The sequence below is a fragment of the Mastomys coucha genome, unplaced genomic scaffold (assembly GCF_008632895.1).
Source record: "Mastomys coucha isolate ucsf_1 unplaced genomic scaffold, UCSF_Mcou_1 pScaffold12, whole genome shotgun sequence".
Classification (NCBI taxonomy): Eukaryota; Metazoa; Chordata; class Mammalia; order Rodentia; family Muridae; genus Mastomys; species Mastomys coucha.
The window spans coordinates 64,056,050-64,082,044 of NW_022196894.1; the positions used below are offsets into that span (position 1 = coordinate 64,056,050).

General features: G+C 34.4%; 1 protein-coding gene across 4 annotated transcripts in view; it reads right to left on the minus strand.

Annotated features, from left to right (window-relative positions):
- The window catches only part of Cadm2 (cell adhesion molecule 2), a 941,141-nt gene that overhangs the window by 111,510 nt on the left and 803,636 nt on the right, over positions 1-25,995 (minus strand). For all 4 annotated transcript variants that reach the window (XM_031364231.1, XM_031364230.1, XM_031364233.1 and 1 more), the window contains 2 exons: positions 18,609-18,779; positions 5,151-5,241 (listed from right to left, as the gene is read on the minus strand). In XM_031364231.1, the coding sequence (XP_031220091.1) occupies positions 5,151-5,241; positions 18,609-18,779 (262 nt within the window). The remainder of the gene's footprint in view (positions 1-5,150; positions 5,242-18,608; positions 18,780-25,995) is intronic.

The window sequence follows — 25,995 nt, forward strand, 5'->3', positions numbered from 1 at the left end:
CCTCAGCTCCATTGGTCCTTTCTCTAACTCCTTCACTGGGGACCCTGTACTCAGTTCGATGGATGTCTTAACAGTTAGGATCAGGTCCTGCTCTTGCAGAGAACTGGGCTTCAGCTTCTGGCACCAGCATCCAGTAGCTGACAGCTACATTTAATGGCAGGGCTAGGGAAATCCAAAGCCTCTGGACTCCATAGCAGCAGCTCCTATGTTCACACAAACTCATACACACCCCCCTCCACACACACAAACACTCTCACACACATTCATACTCATAGACACATACAAACACATACACTCACACTAACCATGCACACTCACACTCTCAAGCACACAGTGCATATAATTCTAATGTCTTTAAATTAATGAATTCAAAACAAAATTTAAAAAAAAATGTTTGCAAAGGACTGATAAAACAACACTTCATCTAACACAGACCTTGTGTTTTTAAAGACACACTGGACATGCCATTATGTAAGTTTGGGTTTTGTAAAACTCTCTGATTTCTTTTCCATTTGTTGCCATGAAAACTTGTTAACTGATAACTGTTCCTTTAATGCTAGTAACAGTTCCTAAAAGGGCAGCCACTTCTGCACTCATATAATCAGGATTATTTATTTTCTCTTCCCAATTCTTTCAAGATTTCTAAAATATTTTCTACACAACTTCTCAGGTATGTGTGAAGGAGCCACTTCTGCAGATTTGAATTTGCCAGTCACCCATTTCTCATTATTTTAAATTTTATTATTAACACTATTATTATTGCTGTTATTATTATTTTAACCCTAGTAATTGTGGGTGCCCTAACAGGTTTTATTTGACTTCATTATTGACTCATTTGTCTCCATGTTGATTAATTTTTCTACTATATGTTTTTTAAAATTATAAACCATTGTCCTGGAATTTGTTTATTCTGGTCAAACTCTTACGTTTGAGAAACTTGGGAGCATCTACTATCATAACTCAGTTTCTGGACTTACTTGGAAGCTTACTAACAATTCAGTACTAAATATGTTTAAGACTTTTGAATAAGAGGCTTTGCTACGTTTTAGTTAATCCCTTCACCAAAAGGCACTCTATAGTTCTCGTGGTAATTATGTATTAAGATGTTATTTGGTGGCAGGCATTACATATGTATGTTTCTATATTCATAGATATATACACATATACACATACACATGTATATACATATATACATATATACCAAAATACATATGTATGTGATAAATAATCCTTACATAAATTGTTTATCAAATACAAACTACATAATTTTAGAAATATAAGATGACTACCAAAAAAATGAACCTGCATAAAATGAAAGACTCCTCTGTATAATGGCTGGCCAGCAAGGCTCAATTAAACCCTGATGTGAGCCATAGATAGTGGGAGAACAGAAGCATATATGAATTTTCTATGCTATCTGCTCATTTACCTGTGAATCTAAAATTGTTCTAAAATCAAAGTTTAAAAGAGCAAGTTAAACTGAGTGGCTAAGAATCTGGCTCAAGACAACTAAGGACGTGGATACCCAAGTCCAGGGCCGATCACCACCAAGACTCAGAACATTGTACCAGAGACATCTGACCAGAACACTATTGATATGGTGGTTCATTAAAAGGATTTCTGATTTGCGAGAGAAATATAAATGTGGGTTAATAAGCTTAATAACATCTTTTATGCATTAGATGGAATGATTTGAAATCGCCAAGATAATAGACTGATACAGTTACATCAATATCATATCTTTCCTATGTTGGTGATCAATATTTCACTGTGGTGATAACTTGCCTTCATTATCTCCTGGTTTGTTTTGCAATTTCTTCTCACTAATTGGATTGTGGAACAATTGGCAAATGACGTACCCGTTTGTGCTATATAAGGGGAGGCCACATTAGGCTGAAGAAACTGACTAGGTTAGAGCTGGTTTGCCTTCACATTTTTGTCTTTGAAGAAACAATTCTATTTCCCTGGGAAATGCATTTATATGTATGTATGAGATTTATTCATTAATTTTGGGTCATATCCACAATGTATATATAATTGTTCCTTTCCAACACCTCACTAGTTGCTTGGTGGTATGTGATCTGTCTTTCTAACGATTAAAATCTTTCTTTTACACATAATAGGATGTTCATCTCTGTGCAATTATGCATACTAGATTTCTGCCAAGAAAAGAAGAAAAATTATAATTACTAGAAGGTAAAATAGTAACTACAACTCAAACATTGTGCTATATACACAGGAAAATTCATCAGATCCTTTAATTATTTTCTTCTGATAGAATAAATGCCAAATGCTCATTTTTTTCCACTAGAAAAATTGTCTCATTTTTTTTCCATTAACGTAAATTCACAATGTACTATACATTGGGCTAAAATGAATGCTGATTCATTTGTCACAGCATGCAGGGGCCACCCTGCATCTTTTAAGGTCATGACTTTAATGTAATATAAAGGGTATATTTCTTCTTCCACTTTTATAAATGGAAAATGTGAAGCCTAAAAGCTGTCTGGGAATTCAGCCAAAGACAAAAGAGGCTTGCTGAATCTCTGGGGACTTGAAAGAAAAGTGGCTGGCATTAGCTTGGTCCTCGTCATACACAAAAATTAAAACAATAGACATGTACGGTAATCTCTCTTTTAAGGAAAGAATAGAATGCCTCTATAGTAATGTCAAGTGGAACAATTTGGTCCTGGCCCAAGTTATGCAGCTGTTCTACAGGAAAATGGCAAAAGGCTCCTGTCCAAAGCAGGCAAATAAGGCGTGATTGTTCATAAACAGCCACTGGGGCCCTCACATTTAGAACAAGGAAAACAACATTAGCATTCTGGCCAGCAGGCTACAAACATGAGTCTCGCTGCAACTTGAGCCACACTGCAGTTTTATGATTTATAGAAAAGATAGTGGTGTGATTTTAACATAAACAATGCAAGTAATAATGACGAATTGCTCATTCTTTAGGAAATCATATGTTGGTCAAACATACATTTAAAAGAAATAATGAAGATCTGAGCATGAATTAAGAGTGTTGTTCCAGTTGCATATAACATGAAAATAAATTGTATTATTTGGTATGCATTTCTGATCCCCATTTGCTCATTAGACCTGGATCAGGTAAATAGGAAAGATAATAGGAATTAACTGTCTTGGGAAACAATTGAATGCGAAACCAATAGTGTTGCCTCTCAGTAATGCCAAAATAACAAAGTGGGGAATCAGGTGCAATAGCTGCAAAGTAATGGAGTGGAACTTAGCTGGTGATTACGAGAATAAATGGCACAATTTCCAAGTGCCTAGTGGGTGCCCGTGGTACCACACTCCTCATTTTGGCTCCCACTCTTTTGAATCTGTTTTAAAAACATGGTCAACCTCCCTATGCTTTAATTTATCCTGTATTTTGAAATTGTTTTAAAATTTACTTATCATTTCTTTCCCTCTTTTTATGTTTTGTCTTTTGAAGTGTGTGGGCTTCCCATGAATGATTCTGTTCATTCCCCAGTGATGAACTTCCTGATGAAAGTTCATCAATTCTTCATCTCTTCTCCATGCTCTACAAAAGACCACTCTCTTTACAAACTTGAAGATTTCTTTCGAAAGGAATCAAACAGATTCTTTCCAGTCTTCCCTTGTTTTATTATCCTGCCTGTCTCATCTAACACTATTGTGGATATGGTTTAAATGACAGAGATCTACAAACTTAATCTTCTTTAAAGAGGTTAATGTCATCATGTATTGGAAATGATACTTTGAAATGGGGTGGAGTGGACAGATGTTGAGACAAATTGGGAAGAACAAAGAAAGCAGCATTCTAAAGAAAAGAAGGCATCAAGGATGTTGACTCTAACTTTACTGTTACTATTGTGAGGGTTTATAGGGAAAGAAAACAAATTAGAAGCCCTGGTAATAGGTCTATCATATAAGAGAATAAATTAAAACATCTTTTGTAAAATGAGAATAAATTAAAATGTCTTTGTAAAATGATACCAGCATACTATATAATACTGGGACCCACAAGGATAAATGCCAAGCATGACTGTTTTGATACATTACTGATCTATGAACTAGAATTCAAAAATACCACATGGATCATGATACTTTAAAAATATATGGGCATAAACTCTTACTGCATATTTCAGTTAAGTATTATTTTGGTGAGCATTATATAAATGAAAATAGACAAACCAGCCTCCCTAGAATGACAACTGTCTGTCTCTCCTAGACCTGGCTCATTCCTTTTTCTGAACAACTGGGGCTTTGACTCCAGTGATGAAATCACCATGAGCCTCATTCTTGAATTTACAGAGTAAATCTGGCTAACAGAGTGGCAATTTAGATTCAGCTGCTGAAGTGGCAAAGAGTAGGCAGAAGTTGCTAAGCTTTGGACAGGGCTGAAGTGTGAACAAATCCTGCCTCACCAATCTAAAACCTTTGTGAATAAGAAAAGAAAAATAACTCACATTTCTGAGATTAAATTTCCCCTCCTGTGACATAAAGAAACTTTCTTATTTCCTTTTTCTGTTTGTATGCTGTCATTCATCAGCATCCTTTGGGAAAGATTAGTCAGTATCTTCTGAGAAAGAGGGAATTTTTAATTTGTTAAACTTACTAAGACTTTGTGTTTTTCAATAAAATAAGAGATTATTGCACTGTGGAATCATCTTAATGCAAGAATGGATATTGTGTGCAAGTTTATTTCTACAGAATTGAATCTCAGAGATTCATTGATGCTGACTTGCTGAATCATTTCTAAGAGAAGTGATGCATGCTTCCTAGAATAACAGTCCCATAACTTCCACAATTCATTATTTCTATAAATAAAATGTTGCTACCATTGGACGATGGGAGAGATGGCATGGCATAAGATATCCAGCAGACTAATGTATTCCATTTGAGCAAACTTGCCTTCATTTCTATGCATTTCAGACATCACTGTGCCCAAAATCAGGTCATTTGATTGTGTACCTTGTATTTACACTCAAAATTTATACACATTCATTTTATGGAAATTTGAACAAGAAAGGGGTAAATACAAAAGAGCCTGCTCTCTTGTTTGACAAGAGAGTGTTAAAAATGTAGATGTCTACAGTTACACCCTGCCATTAAAGATTGATCTTTGTAAGAGTGAAATGTTTATCATTCATTCAATCACTTACAGTGGTTTTCCTTTAGATTCACAGGTCAAAGTTAAAGCTTGTCCTTCTTGTGGAAAAGGAGTTGATGGTATAATCTTAACTGAAGGTGTATCTAGAAAAAAAATAGAAAAATCATTAATCACATGGAAGGATACATTTTATAACTGAATCACCTGTTCAGAATCTTTTGTGTTCCATATATATGGAAAACTGCTACTTTCCCACCTGTGCAATTTAACAAAAATATCTGAATATTGTAGGAGTACCTCTGAAATCTGAATTTAAATGTGACATTGCAAAAAAAAAAAGTGGTTCAGATGAATATCAAGTATTTCACACAATTGTTTCTTCAACTATTTATAGATAGCTATGAATACTATTATTGTGGACTGAATGCATTTATGTGCATTTGAATAACAACACTTTCATTGTCACAGGACTACCAGGGACTTACAATAAGGAACCCCCAATGAACTCAAGATAAACTATGGTCTCAGAGGCATTATGCAGAACCCTTTTGAAGAGGCAGCCCTGCAGCTCAGAGCACATGCTCCTTTCCTTCAAGTACAGTGGACAAAACACATTAAATAGCTACTTATACTAGACCTGGAAGGTAATATCTGGTTTCATATGCAATGATATAATTGTCAAAAATCATAATCGTTTCACTTTTAATAAAATCAACACTTGTGGAACTAGGCTAAAAGAAAACAAACAAAACCAGGGCACCTAGGTTTAAAAATCACATGGTAAATGATATCCCTTAATCAAGAGGAAAGCACATATTTCATAGCAGAAATGAAAAAGAATGTTTAAAGAGTAGAGGGAGTAATTTCTTTATAGCCTGTATAGAATTATGTGACCAGCTCATTAACTCTTTTTTTATACAGAATATTTTTATTCCAAAAAAAAAAGAAAGTAAGAAAAAGAAAAAGAAAAAAGAAACAGAAAAAAACCCAAAGCAACATGCAATGTCCATGTCATATACAGTATCGGTCAGCTTTCAATTTGGCTCTCCTGTTCAGAAGGGTACTGTGCACTTTAAACACAATAGCTCTGACCTCATTTTCCCCCTCCCACTTAGACTTAATAGAAGAATGGCGTCCTCTTAATGCCCTCTCTTGGAAACAAGGTCAGGCAGCATCAATCAATTCTGCAATATGTAAGTTAGTTGTTTTCCTTAAAACACAGTACTAAAATTTCTCTAATCTAAACCAATAATCTTGGAGATGATCTTATATGCTGAAATTATTTCTGTTTCAAATACCTGTTTTCTTAATCCTGTAAACAAGAAAATACATATAAAACAATAAAACGTATAGGAGAGGATTTGGGAAAGATAGATGCTTATAATCTCAGCATAGACAAGAGTGGTCCTGGATATAGTCTTGCTTGAGGAACAGTCATTGCAGGGTTGGGGATGCATGCCAGCATCTGAACAATTGCCTAACACATACAAGGCCCTGAATTCAATTCCTATGATCAGACACACAATATATGTCATAAAGGTAATATTCTGGTTACAAATAGGCTGCCCATATGCATCACGGTAAATTATTATATTACAAAATGTTTCTGAAGAAATCATAAATTAGAAAAAATATAACTACTTCATTGTACTTCTTAAATAATGTAAGAAATTAAAACATAATTTATTATTTTTTAAAGAAGAAGATGTTTATGGAATAATTTGTTGACTAGTGTTATGCTATAATTTATTCAACAATTGGGGAAATGTAGATAACTATGCAGTGTCATAGGTATGACCCAGGGTTATTCTAATCAAATGCAAGCTTACTGTCTCTTCACCTTCAGCCTATGTAAAAGATTTCATCATCTTTATAAAACCAATTTCATTTCTAGTGGAAAAAATGGAAAGCAATATGCAGAAAAGTTTATTTCTAGGAAATATATTTAATTTGTTGTACTCTAAGTTGTCTATCAAATTTGGTGTAAGAGTATTCTAGACTTAGTATTATATTAACATTTACTTTGGAAGACTGAATAAAGCAGATTGATCTCCAAATGTGGATGGGTCCCATTCAGTTGTATTCCTAAAGAGTATAAAGGTATAATTCTCTGCTACGCATTAGAAGAGTCTGAGTTTTCTTTTATTTTTGATTTGCTAAGATTTTCATCTAGAATGCACTTCAAATGCCATCTATTTAAAGCTTGGACAAAAACCTGTGGTAACTTTGCGACATGACAGAAACATCAGAAGGATAGATATATTGGAAAGAAGTTATGTAGTTGGGGCATGCTTTTGTGTACCAGGACTCAGTCCCTTACCACCCACCTCTGCTTACTGGCTATCCTGAGTAGGAGAAATATTGTAGATATTTGGCTATAGTATACTATGACTACCTTGGAACTAGAGTAGACATTGTTTTTCATAAATCCTAAGCCTAAAGACTTTGAAGTAGAGAAAATGAGAAACATTTGGTTCTAAGATCATTATACCTAGGCTAAAGACAAACATGTCCATGACTCTGAAGTCTGTACATTGCTGGCTCACTCTGTGTAATCTTGGACTCATTACCTTTGACAATTTCAGAAACAATTCTCTAAAGTGAATCTCTTTTTCCACTTACACTTCAGACATCCTGGTTCTCCAGATGGTTCACAATCATACCGTGAACCAGGACTCTTACTGAGTACCTCAGCTTACCCAATTGATCTCTGCTGGATGTTTGTAAGAACCATGCTGGCTGTCAATACTTTTTTTTTCATTTAGATCTTTCTCAGAGTCACAAGGAGTAATGTGCAAAGTATAACATATCTATAGGATATTTGTCAATTCAATTAAGAGTTTGGTTCAGTATTGTGTCTTGAACCAAGTGGAAGGGTATCAGTATTCTGAGATTACTGTTCTATTAAGAATGTAATACATATTTATTTAGAAAAGCACTATTCCTTTGGGTATAATATAAGGTGTGTGAATATATGGGAAAGGATTTTCCCTTATAGATTTTTCTTTTATTTGAAAAATTCTGGGGTTCCTTCATTAAGATTATAATATAATAGCATGGTTAAAACAGAATCATGAAAAAGACATCTTAAAATAAAAATTCATAAAGTTGGATTAATTTGTGAAGTAAGGATACTCTCTGATATATTGGATAAAAGTCAAGGTGAAAACATTGATCCAGTGGAATGGATTTTCTGTATTTATAAGAAAGTTTTTACAGAGGAGCTGTTACAAAACTACTGTGAAGCCACATAACAGATAACTTCAAAGCACAACCCTTGAACCATTCAATGTTAGTGGTTCAGCAACATCTGTCCATGACTGAGTTTTGCAGGATAACAAGTGGACCATTTGAATCAAATATTTTACCTATGAATTCCTTTATTATTATTATCCTTAATAATTTATTTTTGACAGTCCAGTTGTTAATTCCCTCCCAGCCTGCCCTCCAACAGTTCCTCATCACATTTCTCCTTCTCCTGCCCTGAGAGGATGTCCTCTCTCCTCTCACACCCCATCCCGCCAGGCCTCCTAATTCCCTGGGTCCTCAAGTCTCTCAAGGGTTAGGTGTGTCTTCTCTCATGAAAGGCCAGACCTACTTTGTTCTTTCTATAGTTAAAAAAAAATAAGAATTCGAATTTATGTACTGGTAACATTTTTTCAGTTAAGGATGTTGGACAAGCCATGAGAGGAAACTCTTAACATGTTAATCCATATTATATAATATATTGAATGAACAAAGACAATCTATATTGTAGAGCCAGACTCAATTACATTGTTCAAGGTTATCCATAGTGTTCAGGTGTTTCATTAAAATAACATATTTTGATAATGTTATTTGTTGACAACAATATTTCCTCTGATTATTTACAGATTATGAACTCTTATAAAAATCATCTACATGGTTCCTAAAACTTAGAGGACATAGTTTTAGTATTTTTATCAGTTATTTTAAGTAAATTATAACAATGTAACATAATATTGTCATGCTTTGTAATGTCTTTCTTTCACTTTTCAATTTTAGCCCTAGCTTTTAGAAATGATGCTACAGGATGCATATTGTGGCTTTTAGAAACCATGCGAATAATATCAGAGAACATTTTTTTTCTTATGAATAGTTGTATCATCAGGGTGAATGTAGTTTCTGGAACTCTTTTAAATGACTTCTTGGTAAATTAACAAGTTTTGGGAATGTTCTTTTTTTTTTTTACTTACGATTTGAGAATACTACTCTGTTTTAAAAATCAAGGTTTCTTATTAAACTATCTTTTAATAAAAGTAAGCACTGATCAAATATTTGGTACATAATTATCTTTGATGTTTGTACTCCATTGTATATATCCCGTATACAATTGTTCTCTGGAATCTTTTGGAAAGCACAAACGGAATGCTGGAGATTCATTTAAGTGGAAAACACTGGGTCCAATATATGAAATCCACAACTACAATAGCGTGCAAGGAAAGTTCTGTAGTTCTCACTGTGTATTGTTGTGAAACAAAGACTTAGAAGGAGTAAATCTCAAAAGTACCACAATCAATGCAGCATCTATCTCACCTGATCAAACCAAAGGCTTTAATACATTTGTATTTCTTCTTTTCTCTTAGATTACCCTAGGGATTGACATTTCCAGGGATGCTTTGTCTTTGTTCTGGGTTATTTACTCTTCTATGATATCAACTCATTACCCCCCTAGCTCAGTTAGAACACAATTTAAGGTGTGCTTTGGCCCTTTGTGATTTTCATGTTCTAAAGCCTGTCTGTTGATGTTGATGACTTGTGTGCACAGCTGCTCTGTATGTCTCATTCTTTACTTCCTGATGCCATTCATGTCATTATTTTTGTTGACAGATGCAAGAAGACTTTTAATCTGCACTCCCTTTTCTCATTGACTAGAAGAGTTCTTTTCCTGACAATTAAATAAAATGGTTTATTTTTATGTTATGTCTTGTGTGTTTTGCATGTATGAATGTGTATGCAACACATGTGTGTGAAACAGGAGTCTGGGAGCCAAAAGAGGGCATTGGAACCTCTGAAACTGAAGTTAAAGACTGCTGTGAGGCACCATATGAAACTTAAAAGAGAGACTAGATTTGATTGAGGCAACTGGGAATTATTGACAGCACAATTTCTGAGAAAGAGAACAGTGCAAAATAATGTTCTAGGAGGATACATATTCAAAGCACCATATGTCAGGTTGGGGAATTTGGGAATTCTGAAAGATATACTAAGAAATCATCTTACTTTTTAAGCGAGCAGTAGGCTCAGAACAAATATTCAGGATGTCATGCTTGGATATGGGCAAAATGGAATAGATTAAGGAAACTTTAGGAGCAATACGTTTTTATCGTGAGGCTGAGTCAAGAGGAAGATCTGAAGGAGAACAAAGGGAAGCCATAGGAGAGGACAATGAGTACATTAACATTTTCTTCCTTATAATTCATGTTTTATGATTATAAATGCTGCAGCATACGATTGTAAGTACATCTATCAAAATACTATTTTTCAAAAATACTGTTTTATGATTCATGTTTTTCCTGAAAGGTCTTACCAAACAACAAAGCAAATTTTAATTTTAAAAATAGATTTAAGCCATACTACCTTGCACTTACACTATAGAATCATTGAACCCTTTTAAAGCATATTACGTGTTACAGATTTATGCTTTTGCTATGCTTTCTTTATTTTATGAAATGCTGCTGCTTCAGCATCCTAGGAATTACTGCACCATTAACTCATCAATTATGTTCCCTACCATGATTAAAAGATCTAATGGAATTAGAAGACGAAAGTAAGATGACATCATCAAGAGCAGTGCTGCCGAATACATATGTGGCTACTTAAATTTAATGTAAAATAAATTTTAAGTGTGTCTTCTTGTTACAAGATCCATATCTCAACTGCTGAGCAGTCATACCAATGTCTGCTTGGCGACTATGATTTGAGGATAAAATAAAGCACCCTGTCATCATGAAAGTGATGGAGCAACAGTGACATCGGTCATTAGGGTTCCTTGATCCTGATTTGTTTAGAATATTTTTTTAAAGGAGTTTAAAGACATCTTTATACACCTATACCATTTTAAAACATTATATGTATCTGACTCCACTATCTTTGCACTTGTTTGCTTTGTTGTTTTGGTTTTTATACTCTAAGCTCAAGATTCAGAACCCTTGCATGGTTACACACAAAACAGAAGTAGCAAGGAGGAATACAGATGACAGAAATGCAGAGGTAAACCACCAAAGATTCCTGGTCACTTTAAACTTATGATTGCAGTTACATATTAAAATGTTTAAATTAATTTAAAAATATATTACTTTTTGTATCTTCTATAATATGTATGCATTTTATACTTTTGCTAATATTTTTTCTTCTTTATGCAATTAATTTCCATACTTAAAATAATTTAAAACATTTTGAATAACCCATTTTGGGCCATTCTGTGATGAAGGCATCTGTTTTGTATTTCTCAATAAACCCTTGCCTTAAGTCGGTGGGAAAGTGCTTTTGTGAAGTACTTTCTTCTCATATGAAGTCTCTGGGTTCTACCTCAAGCACAAGAAGTAAATCCAAATCCTTTTTAATAAGCTTGTATTAGAATAAACCATTTTCAAAGACAACATTTTACTTTTAAATAACAATTCTCATTTTTGGAATTTATAAATTTTTGTTACCTCACTGAGGATGATATTTTCTAATTATATCCATTTGTTAAAGAATTTCATTAAGTCATTGTTTTAAATAGCTGAGTAGTACTCCATTGTGTAAATATACCACATTTTCTGTATCCATTCTTCTGTTGAGGGACATCTGGGTTCTTTTCAGCTTCTGACTATTATAAATAAGGCTGCTATGAACATAGTAGAGCATGTGTCCTTGTTATATGTTGGAGCATCATTTTTACAGGTAATTGGATGGATATATAGATTGACTTCATAAAATGAAATTAGTTATGATCAATTAATAAGATATAGTGATAATTGAATTATCACATTTAGAAGGAGTAAAAGACTTGATAATTTAATCACTTTAAATAATTTTATATAAAAGGAGTATGCAGAATATATCTATCAATTATATGGAATAATCACTAAATAATCTAATCAGAAAAATATATCTGTAACACTTCAGGTAAAATAACATAGATGTAACTTCCTAGAAAATAGAAACCTGGTAGGCTTCTGAATAGAGGTCTTGCATTAGTTGTCTTTGTTCATATGATACTTAGATGCCCAGTACTCCTCAAAAGAGATGTCAACTGAATGAGATACACTGTTCTTAAATATATACAGCCCATAGACCTGCCTCTCTTATAAGCCTATAAAGTCTGAAACAACCATATTTTCTAAGGTTAGTGGAAAAATTATGGAAACACAGTTGTTAATATTCATAGGAGAGGATTTGAAATAAATTTAGGGTTCAGAGCACATGGATTTGTGCATGATGGACTCATAACATTGAATTTCCATCAATATTATTTACATTTGCTTTGTTTTTATGCATACGTCTCTATGAATGTGAGTGGGTCATCACAGAGGCAGTAAAGGGCACTGGATCCCTGGAGTTACAGGAAGCTTAGAACGAACTGGTGGGGGTACATGGATTCTAGCTCAGGTCTTCTGCATGTACATCACCTTCTCTTAATTACTCTGCTCTCCAGGCTGTGGATGTTTAGTCTTAAAGAGAAGAATCAATTGAAAAGCATATTGAATGAAAACATACTCTCTGTTTGCATTTGGTAATATTTTGTTCTGTATGTACCCACGAGAAACAGAGTACATAAACCACAGAGTAGGTAACTCCCAAGCATGCAAATTTTGAATCTCTTCTATAATAATAGGAACTGTATTTTTAATCAATTCATGAGAATAAATGCTGAAGTGTGTTACATGGTTGATGAACGTAGGAAAAAAATTATAATATTGAGTTTTGTTTCTCCAGCCCAAGGTAATTTTTCTGAGATTTAACAACAACAGAATCACCATAGAAACGCTATGGTACGTTTTACAGTGTAAGATAGTAAGAGGGAAATGCAATATCTTTATTAATCATTGTCCAGCTAACTAGTTAGAAATACAAGTATCCAAATGTATAGGAAAGGAATAGAAATTGGCCATAAATTCATTACAGAGATATTTCATTTAAAAGCAGTAATGTGTTTTGTCCTATTTTAAATGGATTTTGTGCATACATTTTCATTCATAACTAACTTAACAGTTCTCATTTAAAAATAGTGCTATCATTAAGCAAACCTGAAGCTCCCTCTTGCCTTCCCTTCTCTTCTAAAGCTCTTCCTTCCCCCAATCCCTCATCTCCCAAGTCCTCCCCTCCTGTCCCTTCCCCTTCCCCTCCCCTCCCCTCCCCTCCCCTCCCCTCTCCTCTTCTCCTCTCCTCTCCTACCCTCCCCTCTCCTCTCCTCTCTTCTCCTCCCCTCCCCTCTCCTCTCCTCTTCTCCTCCCTTCCCTCCCTTTCCTTCTCCTCTTCTGTTCTCTTCCCTTTCTTTACTTACCACCTTCCACTACAACTTGGATAAATATTTGAGCCCAAATGGAACATCCACTTCATGAGCAGTTTTAAATGTTATCTACTGCTTAAACATTAATGATATATATTTTGTAACAATTAATAATTTTATAGGTGAAACATTATACTCCAATACAAGTATAAAATGAATTTTAAGAATCAACAATATTATGTGTGACTTGGTTTGGAAAGTATATAATGTATTTTGAAACATGCTGATATTTTACAATTTTAGACTCTAATTTTCATCTTACTCTAGAATGTTACAGGGTTGTCACAAAAATAACATTACTCTGACATTTACTATTTTTCCTTGTTTTTTGTTTTCAATAAGAGTTATACTTTGATATAATTATGAAAATGCAATGTCATACACAGAAAATGGTTGTTTTTCTTCTGTTCTGTGTACTGTACAGAGTTTTTTGTTGGTGCACATACATTATTCTTACTGACTATTGTATAAAATCTGACTCACACAATCTGTTTTCCTAAGAATTAAATCAGAATAATAAAAAGGTTTGTTTCAAAAGGATATGTGGGAAGATAGAAAGATAAATAAGAGTGGTGGCTTTTACGCTCTTTAGATGAGAAGTACTCTCTTACCTGATATGTAAAATTTGAAAGCGTTTATGGTTGACAGGAATTAAACATCTGTTCTTTCCATTCCTAAATTCCATGTAAAAAAAAAAGTACCTTTCATCAAAATGGCAGTATTTAAATTAATGATTAATACTTCCTAAAACCTAAATATTGCTCTGATATAGTTCATAAGAATAATTGCTTTTAAATTGTATATCATGAGGATACAATGTTAAAGCTCCTCTTAATAAATTATTTTACTATGTTTTTTTCATTATGTTTGAGTGTGTGTGTGTGTGTGTGTGTGTGTGTGTGTGTGTGTGTGCTCTCCAATTTCCTACAAATCTGGTAACAGGATACTTTTTTGTCTGGTACAGTTATTATTATGTACATTATTTTAAAAATACATATATTCTCTTTTCATGCACTATAGAAAACACTGACAGCTCTTTTAAGCATTTCTCTATTTGGACCATTCCTGTGGGCACTGATAATGAGAATATTAGTATAGCATTGGAATATCCTAAATTTACTAGCCACACTATTCCTCCACTTTGCCAAAACTATTTTCTATCTTCCATAATTTGAAAACATAGCAACTCAATACATCATATTCACTATACATGCATACCTGTGTGGGATGAGTATCTTGAGTTTCTATGTGAAAAATATAGACATTTTGGCATTGTCCTTTGGAGTTTATGAAGACTACATTAGCTGATATCTTTGCTCTAATTTTAAAACTGATTATAGCTCTCTCTGATCACTGAACTTACTTTATCTCTGGGGAAAGTTCTGTATTTTTAAAGGAACATTGAGTATTATTGTCAGTTTTTAGTTACACCATATATTTGAATGATGGTATATTAGTTTATAAGAAAAATAGTTTAAACTGATAGTTTCTGCTTCTGGACACTTATATATTAATCCACAATAGAATGAGATGGTGTTTTTAATTCATCAGTCAGTATGAGTATGAACACTTTCATGAAAATTTTTCTAAAGGAATTCAGTTACTACAATCCAAGAAATTTTGCAAAACAATGCATACTAGTACGGAAAATATGAAAAAGAACAATAAGTGGCTAGGGTAACCTGAATTTTGAAGGAAGTAAAAACGAGCTTGGCAGTAAATGTTTGAAGCTAACAGCTAAGCTAAAATATTTACAACTCTAATAAGCATTCTTATAGTGAGGGCAGCAAAGTTGTTGTTTTGGATGGACATGCTCAAAGCAAGGTCAATGAAAAACAGAAATGACATAAGAGAAGTTAGCCTGGTTAGTATGTCTTATAGTAACAAATTTACTTGTGCTGTAAAATTTCTATTTTTCAAAGTCAAGTTACTGAAATTCCCATCCCTGACATAATTCTGTTCTTGACAACATCAAATCCTGAACCTTCTTCCAAATAAATAGCCAAAGCCTGCCTTTGTTTTTCATTCAAGTAATGTGTTCCTCTGTGTCTTAGTTTATTATTTGAGTGCATGTGTGTATGCATGTGTTTGTGTCTCTGTGTTTGAAGGCATTCTCATCTGTACATGCCCTGGGCAGGCTAGAGGTAGATTTCTGCATGACTCTCACACTTCATCTTGTTTTTTGATACATGGTCTCTCATTGAGTCCGAAGCTTTCCAATTAATCTTTCTTAGCTATACAGCAGTCACACAGTAGCTGCCTGCCTTTGCTTTCTCAGCACTCACAGAAGATGTGTGTTGTTATCCTTGCCTTTCATGTGGATGTTGCGGAATCCAGATCACATCTTCATGCTTAAGCAGCAAACATCCATTGAGGCGAATACTCAGACCTATACATCCAATTTCATTCAAAACATCCTCCCTATTCATAACAAAACTCAACAGCGCCTCTGTTGAATCATCTCTTCCATAAACACATAAATCTAAATAAATTAAGTCAAAATACTTCACTATCTGAAAAACTTTGCCCTTATGGATTTTTCTCAACAATTATTATGACTCACTTCCTATTAATTTTGTTCATTGTATGCTGGAATTATAGTTAAGTAAATGACATATATCATTCCAAATACTATTACCTCACATAGAACATATATATTTAAAAGTTTCAACTATTGCAATGGCAATATTGGTCTTCTAAATAGGGGCAATTGGCTCTACTTCCTATAACTTAAAGATTTGTGACCAAATAAGTAATATAATGGGATGGTCATTGTCATCCATTTGAAATAATTTTTTATTAGATATTTTCTTTATTTACATGTAAATTTCTCCATTCCTAGTTTTCCCTCCAAAAAACAAAGAAACAAACAAAAACAACAAAAACAACCCCCTGTTGCCTTCCCCCTCCCCATGCCTGCTACCCCACCCTCTCCTACTTATTGGCCCTGGCATTCCCCTACACTGGGACACAGAACTTTCACTGGGCCAAGCTCCTCTCCTCCTATTGATGATCAAATTGCAATCCTCTACTATACACATGCTGCCAGAACAATCAGACCCCTCCATGTGCAGTCCTTGGTTGGTGGTTGAGACCCTGGTAAACAACCCAGATGTCCCTCAACAGAGGAGTGGATACAGAAATTGTGGTACATCTACACAATGGAGATACTCAGCTATTAAAAACAATAAATTTATGAAATTCTTAGGGAAATGGATGGATCTGGAGAATATCATCCTGAGTGAGGTAACACAATCACAAAAGAACAAACACGGTATGCACTGTCTGATAAGTGGTTATTAGCCCAGAAGTTTGGAATACAGGAAGAACAACCCACAAACCACAAGGAACTCAAGAAGAAGGAAGACCATTTGAAATATTTTAAATGACACAAACTTGACAAATTGTCTCCAGCTCATAGGAATTAACTGTCTAGTTTATAATCAAATCAGCATGGGAATTGGTTCTTTAGTTTATAATCAGTCTAAGCACTTTCAGTAATCTACATAAAAAGCATTTATATGTAAATGCTGAAACTAGAAATAATATTCATATGGTCATATATACCCATGTGTCAGAATCTGCTTAAAGAAAAGCATGGGGGAAATCTAGTAAAATTAATCTAATAAAATGCAAAGTGCTTAGAAATTGCAATAGTTTCAGATCCGTCTCTGGTAGTTTATCCCTAATGCTCTTTACTCTACAGCAGTGCGTTCTACTATGGTCTTTCTGATTGCCTTGACTTTTCTCGAAGTAAATATCACAGGTGTGCTCCTAATCCAGGGCTTCGTGTCATCCATTGCTCAGCACTGTATGTGGGTAAGCTCATCAAAACTGCTTTTACCATTATCCTCATCTTTCCAGCATCTCGCTGGGCTTACTTTTCTTGCATAGTAATGGCCCCTTATTGTTATGCTGTTTGCAGAGATTACCTATGATTCCTTTATTTCACTGACATCTACAAGAGTTTTTGTAAGTTAAGTGTTTTTATAGTAGTGTTGATGTGAGGTTGTGGTGGTCATGAAAATTGGAGACAAGTAGGTTTTCTCTGGTTTTGTTCTTTTGGTATTTCTTTGTATGTCCAGGACCTTAAACCAGGGCTGCTGTATAAAATGACCAAGGCATTACTGACCAATAAATAAAAGCAGAATGCAATGATGTGTATTAGTACAGTGGAATTCAAGGTTCAGCATTTTGAGGTTTAATGTAATTACATCTCCCCCACTATTCCTAGATCAAGTTTAATTCCATTCCAAAAAAGCAACCAAAAAATTAATTTTATTATAAGAATCAAGTCACACAACTCAGAAAAGATTTTTTTTTTTTAATCTTTTTCACTACACCCATTTTATCTTGGCTTCTATACTTCAATTGACTTAGCTTCAGTTTAGTAAGTATGCAGCGCTATGACTTTTGTAAGTAGGAGATTATCAAGGCACCATTTACTAGCAATTGACTTATCCCCTCTGAACTTCACAGTTCCCTATGCAATTGTAACTAGGGACACTGATTTCACATCAAGCTGTGTGGGATAATGCTCCTAACACTTGATCACTGCCCCTCATATGTGAGCACCACTCAGTTAGCATTGTGCCTGAAAATGTAAATGATAATTATGGATACAGTGGAGGTGCCCTTGCATTCAAAGAGACTAAAATATATCAGGTAGAAGGCTAAAATCAAGGAAAAGAAGTTGCAAATGCCTAAGTTATTTTGATGTAACTCTACTGTTCTCCCCAACCCTCTCCTGCTCATGTGTCCATCACACTATAGCTCCAACCGTAATTAAACTCTGAGATGTCTTCTATCTTCCTTCACTATTAGGACTCACACTCCAATAAGGCACTATTCCCATTGAATGTAATTGAGACTAAAGACAGTAAGTTTTGGGCACATTTGCTGTAACTTTATGTAAGTTAAAAACTGACTTAAATACAGATTTAAAAAAAAAAAACAAATTGTAGATAGAAGGGTTTGGGGGCTGTATTTACTTACAGTGTATTTCTAGCACCTGCATGGCTACCTGAGGGGTGGCATTGAGGGACTCATGGTCTACTCTGCAGATGACCGCCACTCCATCGTCACTACGGTCCACTCGGAAATCCAGCGTGCTGCTAACGGTGAAGGTCTTTCGGTTAGCATCCTCCTCTTTCAGGTACTTCACATCTGAAAATACAAGTTGTAGAAAACTTGTGACATTTTCCACAGCCCATCACCCTCTACTCACAAGTAACTGAATGGTGTCAGATTTTAAGAGCCAATCTGAATTTACTGTAGAATTTTAAAACCACAGTAGGTAAGAATAACACTAGAAGAATACTTTGTATGTTGTTCATAAAAAATATGTTTATGGATGCGTTCATAATTTGAGACATAGTATTTTAGATTGATAACAAAATACAACTCCAAAAATTAATTATTAAGACAAGTAGAGAATTAAAAATGAAAGGGTAGTTGCTATGCAGCATTTTAGATCTGCTTTCAAATTTACCTAGGTTATAATCAGGTCCATGTTTTCCTGTCCTCAACCCACAAAGCATCAATTTACAGAGGCAGTCTCTCCTCCAGCTTATATTTACATTTCTCTAAAACTTTATGTAAATTCTCTTAGCTGTAAGCACACTTGCAAAGAGTATGTTCATTACTATTAGTTTATGACTTAGAGTGTGGAATGTGTGTCCACTCTAATTTTCACTCAAACAACACAGGAAAAAAAATTTAAATCCTAAAAAATATTTAACAGTAAAAAAACCCACCTTTAAATAGAAAAGAAATATTTAAATGTTGAAAATATTCAACATTGTATTTACCTTGAAATTTACATGGAGAAAATTTCTTCCCTTGGTTTTAAGAACTCATTTCAACATAAATGAAGGTGTTTTGCTCAAGATGTTAATTCATTTTTGGTTTTTAATCTTAGTTTTATATAAAGTTTTATATTGTAAAATGGTCCCTTTACAATTGTTTTGTGTTAAAAGAAAGCTTATTGATATATTCACTTAATCCATAATGTTTTAGGTTTGAAAAAGTTAGTCATACAATAAGCTAAAGCTAATATGCCATTATAGCAAGATTTTATGTACAGCTGAAAGGACAACATACCTTGTGTTCTCACATTCTTTGTTTTCCTTTCTTTTTTTCAATTTTCTTATTGGATATTTTTATTTACATTTCAAATGTTATCCCCTTTCCTTTCTTCCAGCCATCCAGTAAACAATGATTTCGGGAATCAAGTTTGTCACTAAAGATGTGTAAGTTACAGTAACATAGAGAACTTGTTAAGGAAAATTTGTAGCTTCCTGGCCAAAAGGGTGACATTTAGGTCTGGTGGGAAAATGTCACTGCCTTCTCCCTGAAGGGTTAATCCAATTGGGATGCTTCGTCATCTGGCAAAGACGAAATCTCACCAAAAGCAGGTTCATCTTAAGACATGCTACAGATGCAAGTGAGAATAAAATTATTCTTGCTGAGAGTGTCTGCTCCCAATCATACTCCCTACGAGTCCTTCTTAGTTATGTTGTGTTTGGCCACCATTCTGTGTCTGTTCAGAATAAAATAGATTTTCTTCTTTCTCATCAGACTCTGTGTGTGTGTGTGTGTGTGTGTGTGTGTGTGTGTGTGTGTGTGTGTGATGTCTCTGTGTCTCTATCTCAGACTCTCCCTCTTCCCTTCCCTCTCTTCTCTCTCTTCCCCTCCCTCCGTCCCTTCCTCCCTCCCTCCCTCACTCCTTCCCACCTCTCTCTCTCTCTCTCTCTCTCTCTCTCTCTCTCTCTCTCTCTCTCTCTCTGATACTGGGCACTGGTCTTTTACATTCTCTGATGCTTTCCTCCCTACCATGACCCACCTCATGGCAGACCTTCAGGCCTTAGTAACTCAATTGGTCTGGTTTTTCACCTCTCTTAACCTCCTACCTGTGAGTCTGTCATAAGTATTCTCTAAAATGCAACCGCTGTGTTGTTGTGGTCTGTGAATTTCATTCTTTTAATTCATGAGACAAGAAGCTGAAAGCCAGTACTGCCGGGAAGTTTTGATAGTCTTCTAGTTTTAAGGATTTCTAGTTCCTCAGACTCTGATGTTTCCAAATATTCTTAGGCAGTATAACTTGTTACTATATATTCAACAATTAAATTTTAAAAATATGTAAAATATTTTAGTAACAAGCAACAGATTTCTCTACTTTTCCATTTTCTGAAACTATTTTACATGTAAAAAAGTAACAGATTTGATATGCTATGTGTGTTATACTTTGAATTTTACTTATTTCTGGAGAAAGACTGGTTAGTGAGTGATAGAGGTACATAGTTGTTACGTATTTTGTTTTGAAAAGTTAAGTGTTTATTTTGTGCTCCCATGACAAACTCATGATTTTTAACACACACACACACACACACACACACACACACACACACACACACGCACACCAAAGTCTTATGACTCCTAGATATGTGTGAGGAATAAAAGATATCTAACAGTGTGAAGTGGTATAACACTGTCTCCTAATTATAAAATTTAGGATACCATGGCAAGTGAATTAATTTTCATAAATGAATCTCATGAATATCATTTCTGCTTCTATTGAAGCATTTAAAATATTTTTGCATTTAAAGCTAATACAATTTCAGTTAAAATATAAGAAAAAATGAAATGACCACCTCTCAGTCAAGTTTTATCAGTATAATACAGATGTATACAGATGTGTTTATGGCTATTTAGTGTCATTAAAAATTTATGAGGCACTTTTAGTTTTTATTATCTTGAGGATTTTTACATGAATGTCATCTACTTTCAGATTTTATTTTCTACCCTGTCAGTCTTTGTCCAATGGTTACTGATTCCTAGCTCTGAGTAGTAACAAAGTAAGACCATGTAGACTGCTCGACAACCTTTATAATTATATTACACAACATTTGAAATTTTTTTCTAAGCATTGTTAATAATTGTAATTGAACAACAGCTGCATTTTAAAAATTCACACATCTGCCTCATCTTGTTGATTTCCTTATAAAGTATTACTAATTTAAAATTAATTTGTAATAAAATTTGAAAGTAATTGCACATAGCAAAATTTTACTGAGACTCATTCAAATAAAACAGAGAGTGTTATAATTATGGATTTTAATGATTGTATGTATTGATTTATAGGATTAACTCGGGTCACAATAGGAACAGATCTAGCCAGTTAGATTAGCCAGACACAACTTTTCCTTATTAGATGATTACCTTCTCCAAACAAAGAGGATTTGAAAATGTGAATTGTATTTCAATTGTTCTTTTCCTCCTCTCCCCCCTCTCCCCTCCTCTGAGGGATATGTTATACACATATGAATGTGTTAGTGCACAAGTTTACTGGGCTCAGAATAGGACACTTGGTGTTTTCCTCTGTCACTTTGAATGTTATAGTCTTAAACAGAATTTCTCACTCTCCTGAAAACTTGCTATGTAGACTATACTGCCTGGACAGCAATCTCCCTTGATCCACTGGTCTCTACCCCATCCACACCTGAGTTACAGACTATATATAATGCCTCCCTTTTTACATGGGGGTTGAGAACTTGAACTCAACTCCTAATTCTCGCAGATCACAAACCAATATTAATTGTGTCCTCTTTAACACTTTGTATTTGTTTTTCAAGTAAGTGATAATGTGCGAAGTTATAAAGCCAATATAAGTTTTCTTTCCATTGTGTGGTTTAATTACTTTTTCTACATGCCATTTTCTTTCATATTCTTTCTTTTGAGTTTCTATTACCTTGTCTCAACAATTACCTTCCCATTCTGGTTTCAGATTTTAAACATTATATTTTTAAGTGAGCCATACTTCATAGAAGTCATTGTGGAGCCTGAAGGTTCTCTGATGGTTCAGAGACAACTGTTTGAAGATTAAGAAGCAAGTGTACAAAAGGGTATCACATGTTGTGAACATGCCTTTAGACTATTGATTATAGCAGTCTCTGTATATTCAGAAAGCAAGACTGTCTAAGAATAAACATTGGAAAGAACCACCAAGAAGAGTCATATTAGAAAGTGTGAACCCAAAATAAATGCATTTTATATGCTGAGATATAATATCTAAGAAACAAAGCAAAGACTCACATGGTCTTTTGAACATTCATTTTAATCCATAAAATAGCAGTTTCCAAACGATATCTCCATAGTCATCTTTTCTTGGCTTACAGTAGTCTGCTACCTGCCTCTCTATCTGCATTCTGATCATCAACACTGAAGTTGCAGAAAGAAAATCTTGAGGAAAGTTCCTAGGAAAGTAGTCTTGTCTCAGCAGTGTTTTAAACACACCCCAAGCATTTCTGTCTGGACTGTTCTGATTCATTTGCTTTCCTCCTTTTTGTGGTTTTGACAACATCCAGACAGACATGAAAATGAGATACCTTTTGTGAAGATATTTCATTTTCCTGAAGCCTGACGTAGACCTCCATCCATCCCAGTCTCTTTTCATCTACTGCAAAGCTAATAGGTCACACTGGGAACAAGGCAGGTCTCACATAGCCTCTCCATGTGGAGAGTGTTGTCTTCCCTACATTATGGAGCTCCTGGGTCAGAAATATGTATGATATGAGACATCCTCTTCTGTTTGAACCTTACATCTAGTAATAAACAGATCAGCAGGATTCAGTATGAACATCATATATTGATACACTTTATTGATGAATATTACTATGTAGTCTAAATGTTTCTAACAATACAAACCCTGTTGGATATCCTAAAAGCAAACTGAATATGTTCTCTGTTGCTCTGCAGAAGCAGAATGTACAAAGGGACTGAGTCTTGGCTTTAGTGACAGAGCTTAAACATCAGGATTCTGGAGATGTCGATGGATATGATTACTGTTTAACAGAAGTTCTAGGTGTCACATTTTCTAAAGCTGAACACTTTGCTTTTGGAATAACCGATTCTCATTTTAAATGTTTTTGAAAATTTCATATATGCATAAAATAAATACTGTTCTCATTCACCACAATTCTTTCCTCTCATTCTTCTTCCTCTCCCCATGAAACCCTTTTATTTCCCAGTAAGTCCTTCTTTTGTTTTATACTGTGTGATTCACTAAGTTTAATTAGATTTTCTTGCCTATGAGTAGGTGAAAGGTTATTTACTTGAGCATGAGCAACTTATTAGCGGCTACATAACTGAAGAAAATGACTCTGTTCCTTCCTATAGTTGTTAATTGCTAACAGACCTTTGGGAAAAAAATAGCTGTGTGGCTCATTTAATAATATAAAGCTTAAAATCTGAAATCAGAAATATTAAGACTTGCTTTGTCTTTATGTTAAAGTTAAGTAATCAAATACCCTTTACATTTTCTATTGTTCAAGAGAAAGTTTTCATTTTAAACCAACATCAAACATTATCCGAGCAAAATACAAACACCAAGGGAGACCAAGTATCACATTACACGATGTCAAAAAGAAAACTACTTTCTCTGATGTACTTGAAAAGATTGTAAAGATAAATTCCCCAGAAAAAGCACATTAGCAATGCTCCATACATCCCCATTCTATAAGAAATAGAGTTTAAAACACCCATCAGATTTGACTACTACAATGGAGCCAATAAAATCCTATGAAAAAATATGAATTTTTTCCTAGCCATAAGTGAATGGTCCTAGCATTAATTAGCACCCGAGATTAAAGGCTCTCTTGAGCAAGATATACTTACTGCTGCAACTAAACTCTAAAACGGATCTTAAAATATCATGTCAGAGAAATAAGTTCCAGGACTAATGGGAAAATGCTCTTTATGTATTTATTTTGAATTCTTGCTTTCCACTTATCTTGACCAGTGGAAGGTCAATACATTTTTTTTCAATTTTTTTTTTTAATTTTTATTTTTGGTTTCTTGTAGAGAATAGAGGTGAATGCAAAGACCCTTGGCTGTACATGATGCTGAAACAATGGAATGATTTGGGGTTCAGTCCTGTTTAAGACACTAACTTTAGCCCCTTAAAGCTTGTGGAAACTTGCAGAATAGGGGACTAAATTTATGTTAGAGCTAGAAGGTGGGGAAGAGGGTTGAGAAATGCCATATTCTAAACATGGTCTCTCCATAGCAATTATGAGCTCACAAAAGCTGTCACAATTGTCACCAAGCACCAGTTGGACACTACTAACAGTCAGCTATAGAGAGAGAAGGGACTCATGTGGCTTTGCCGCTCGCAGTTGCTCTATTGGCCACTAACAGATTCCTAGTGAGATCAAGGAATAGTGAGTCTACTAGACTCTGATGGTTATTCCAAATTCTGGATCACACAGATGGCCTTACTGAAACTCTGGAATACTGAACAAAACAAAAACTAATAAATTCAGGAAAAAGATTTATAAAGAAGAGGCACCTGCATGAATAGGAAAGAAATAAAAAAGCATGGGGTGGGGTGCTAGCTAGAATATAAAATATTATTTGAAATTGTTACAGAATGAATTGTATTAATAATATGAGTGCTACAAGTACCAGCTACATGAATTTTGGTTTGGAAATCAAGTTTGGATGCATTCAGTATAATAATTTGTTTCAAAGTGAGAACTTGGAAATTCATTTTGCCTCTTGGCCAAGAAATATTAAAATCTAAAACTCAATTGCTTTAAGCACATGTTAATTAACTGATACTAGCTCCTCTGACTTAGTAGCAAAAATACGTCCACCAACAAAAAAAAGCATCCACAAAAGCTGGTGGTGATTTGCCACTGGTAAATGTGAAAACATTTATGTAAGCAATCTGCTAATAAACTCATTTTATGTTTCATTTTAGTTTCTATAATAATTTAGCTACTGTTATATTTTCAGTACCATTGTGTTTTATGATAGTTTATCTAATATTTTTAGACATGTGAAAATCCTTTGAGAACAAAAAAAAATGAGCTATAAGTAATGTCAGACTGTCAAAAAATATCACACAGGTTTGATTTCTTGCTAAAGTGAAAAGAGTAACATTTAAATAACTAGTGAGACGTAGGACTCTAGAGAACCACTAAGAACTGTATAGCTCGTTTTAGAAGACACTATCAGGATTGAAGTCATCTTTGAAATTCATCAATTCAACTCTAGGTCACTTTCTGTATGTAATTGATAAGCAGGAGCTGTGAACTGGATAGGTAATTTAGAGCCAGGAACAACAAAAGCAGCAGTTCCAGAAGGTCTTTGCTGGAGTTCAGGAATGTTAGAAAGGAGCTTTGTTTTTTTAGTAATCTCTTAAATGAGCATCCTTTCTTGGAGGCTCAATGTCAGCACATGACTTAAATTCCAGTGTAGACACTAATATTTTGCAGTAAATTATTCATAAGTTAGATCACATGTATTTTCTAAGATATAATGATTATATCTTTGGGATGCCAGGAGGGTATAGTAGTCTTGGAAGATGGCTGGCATTTTT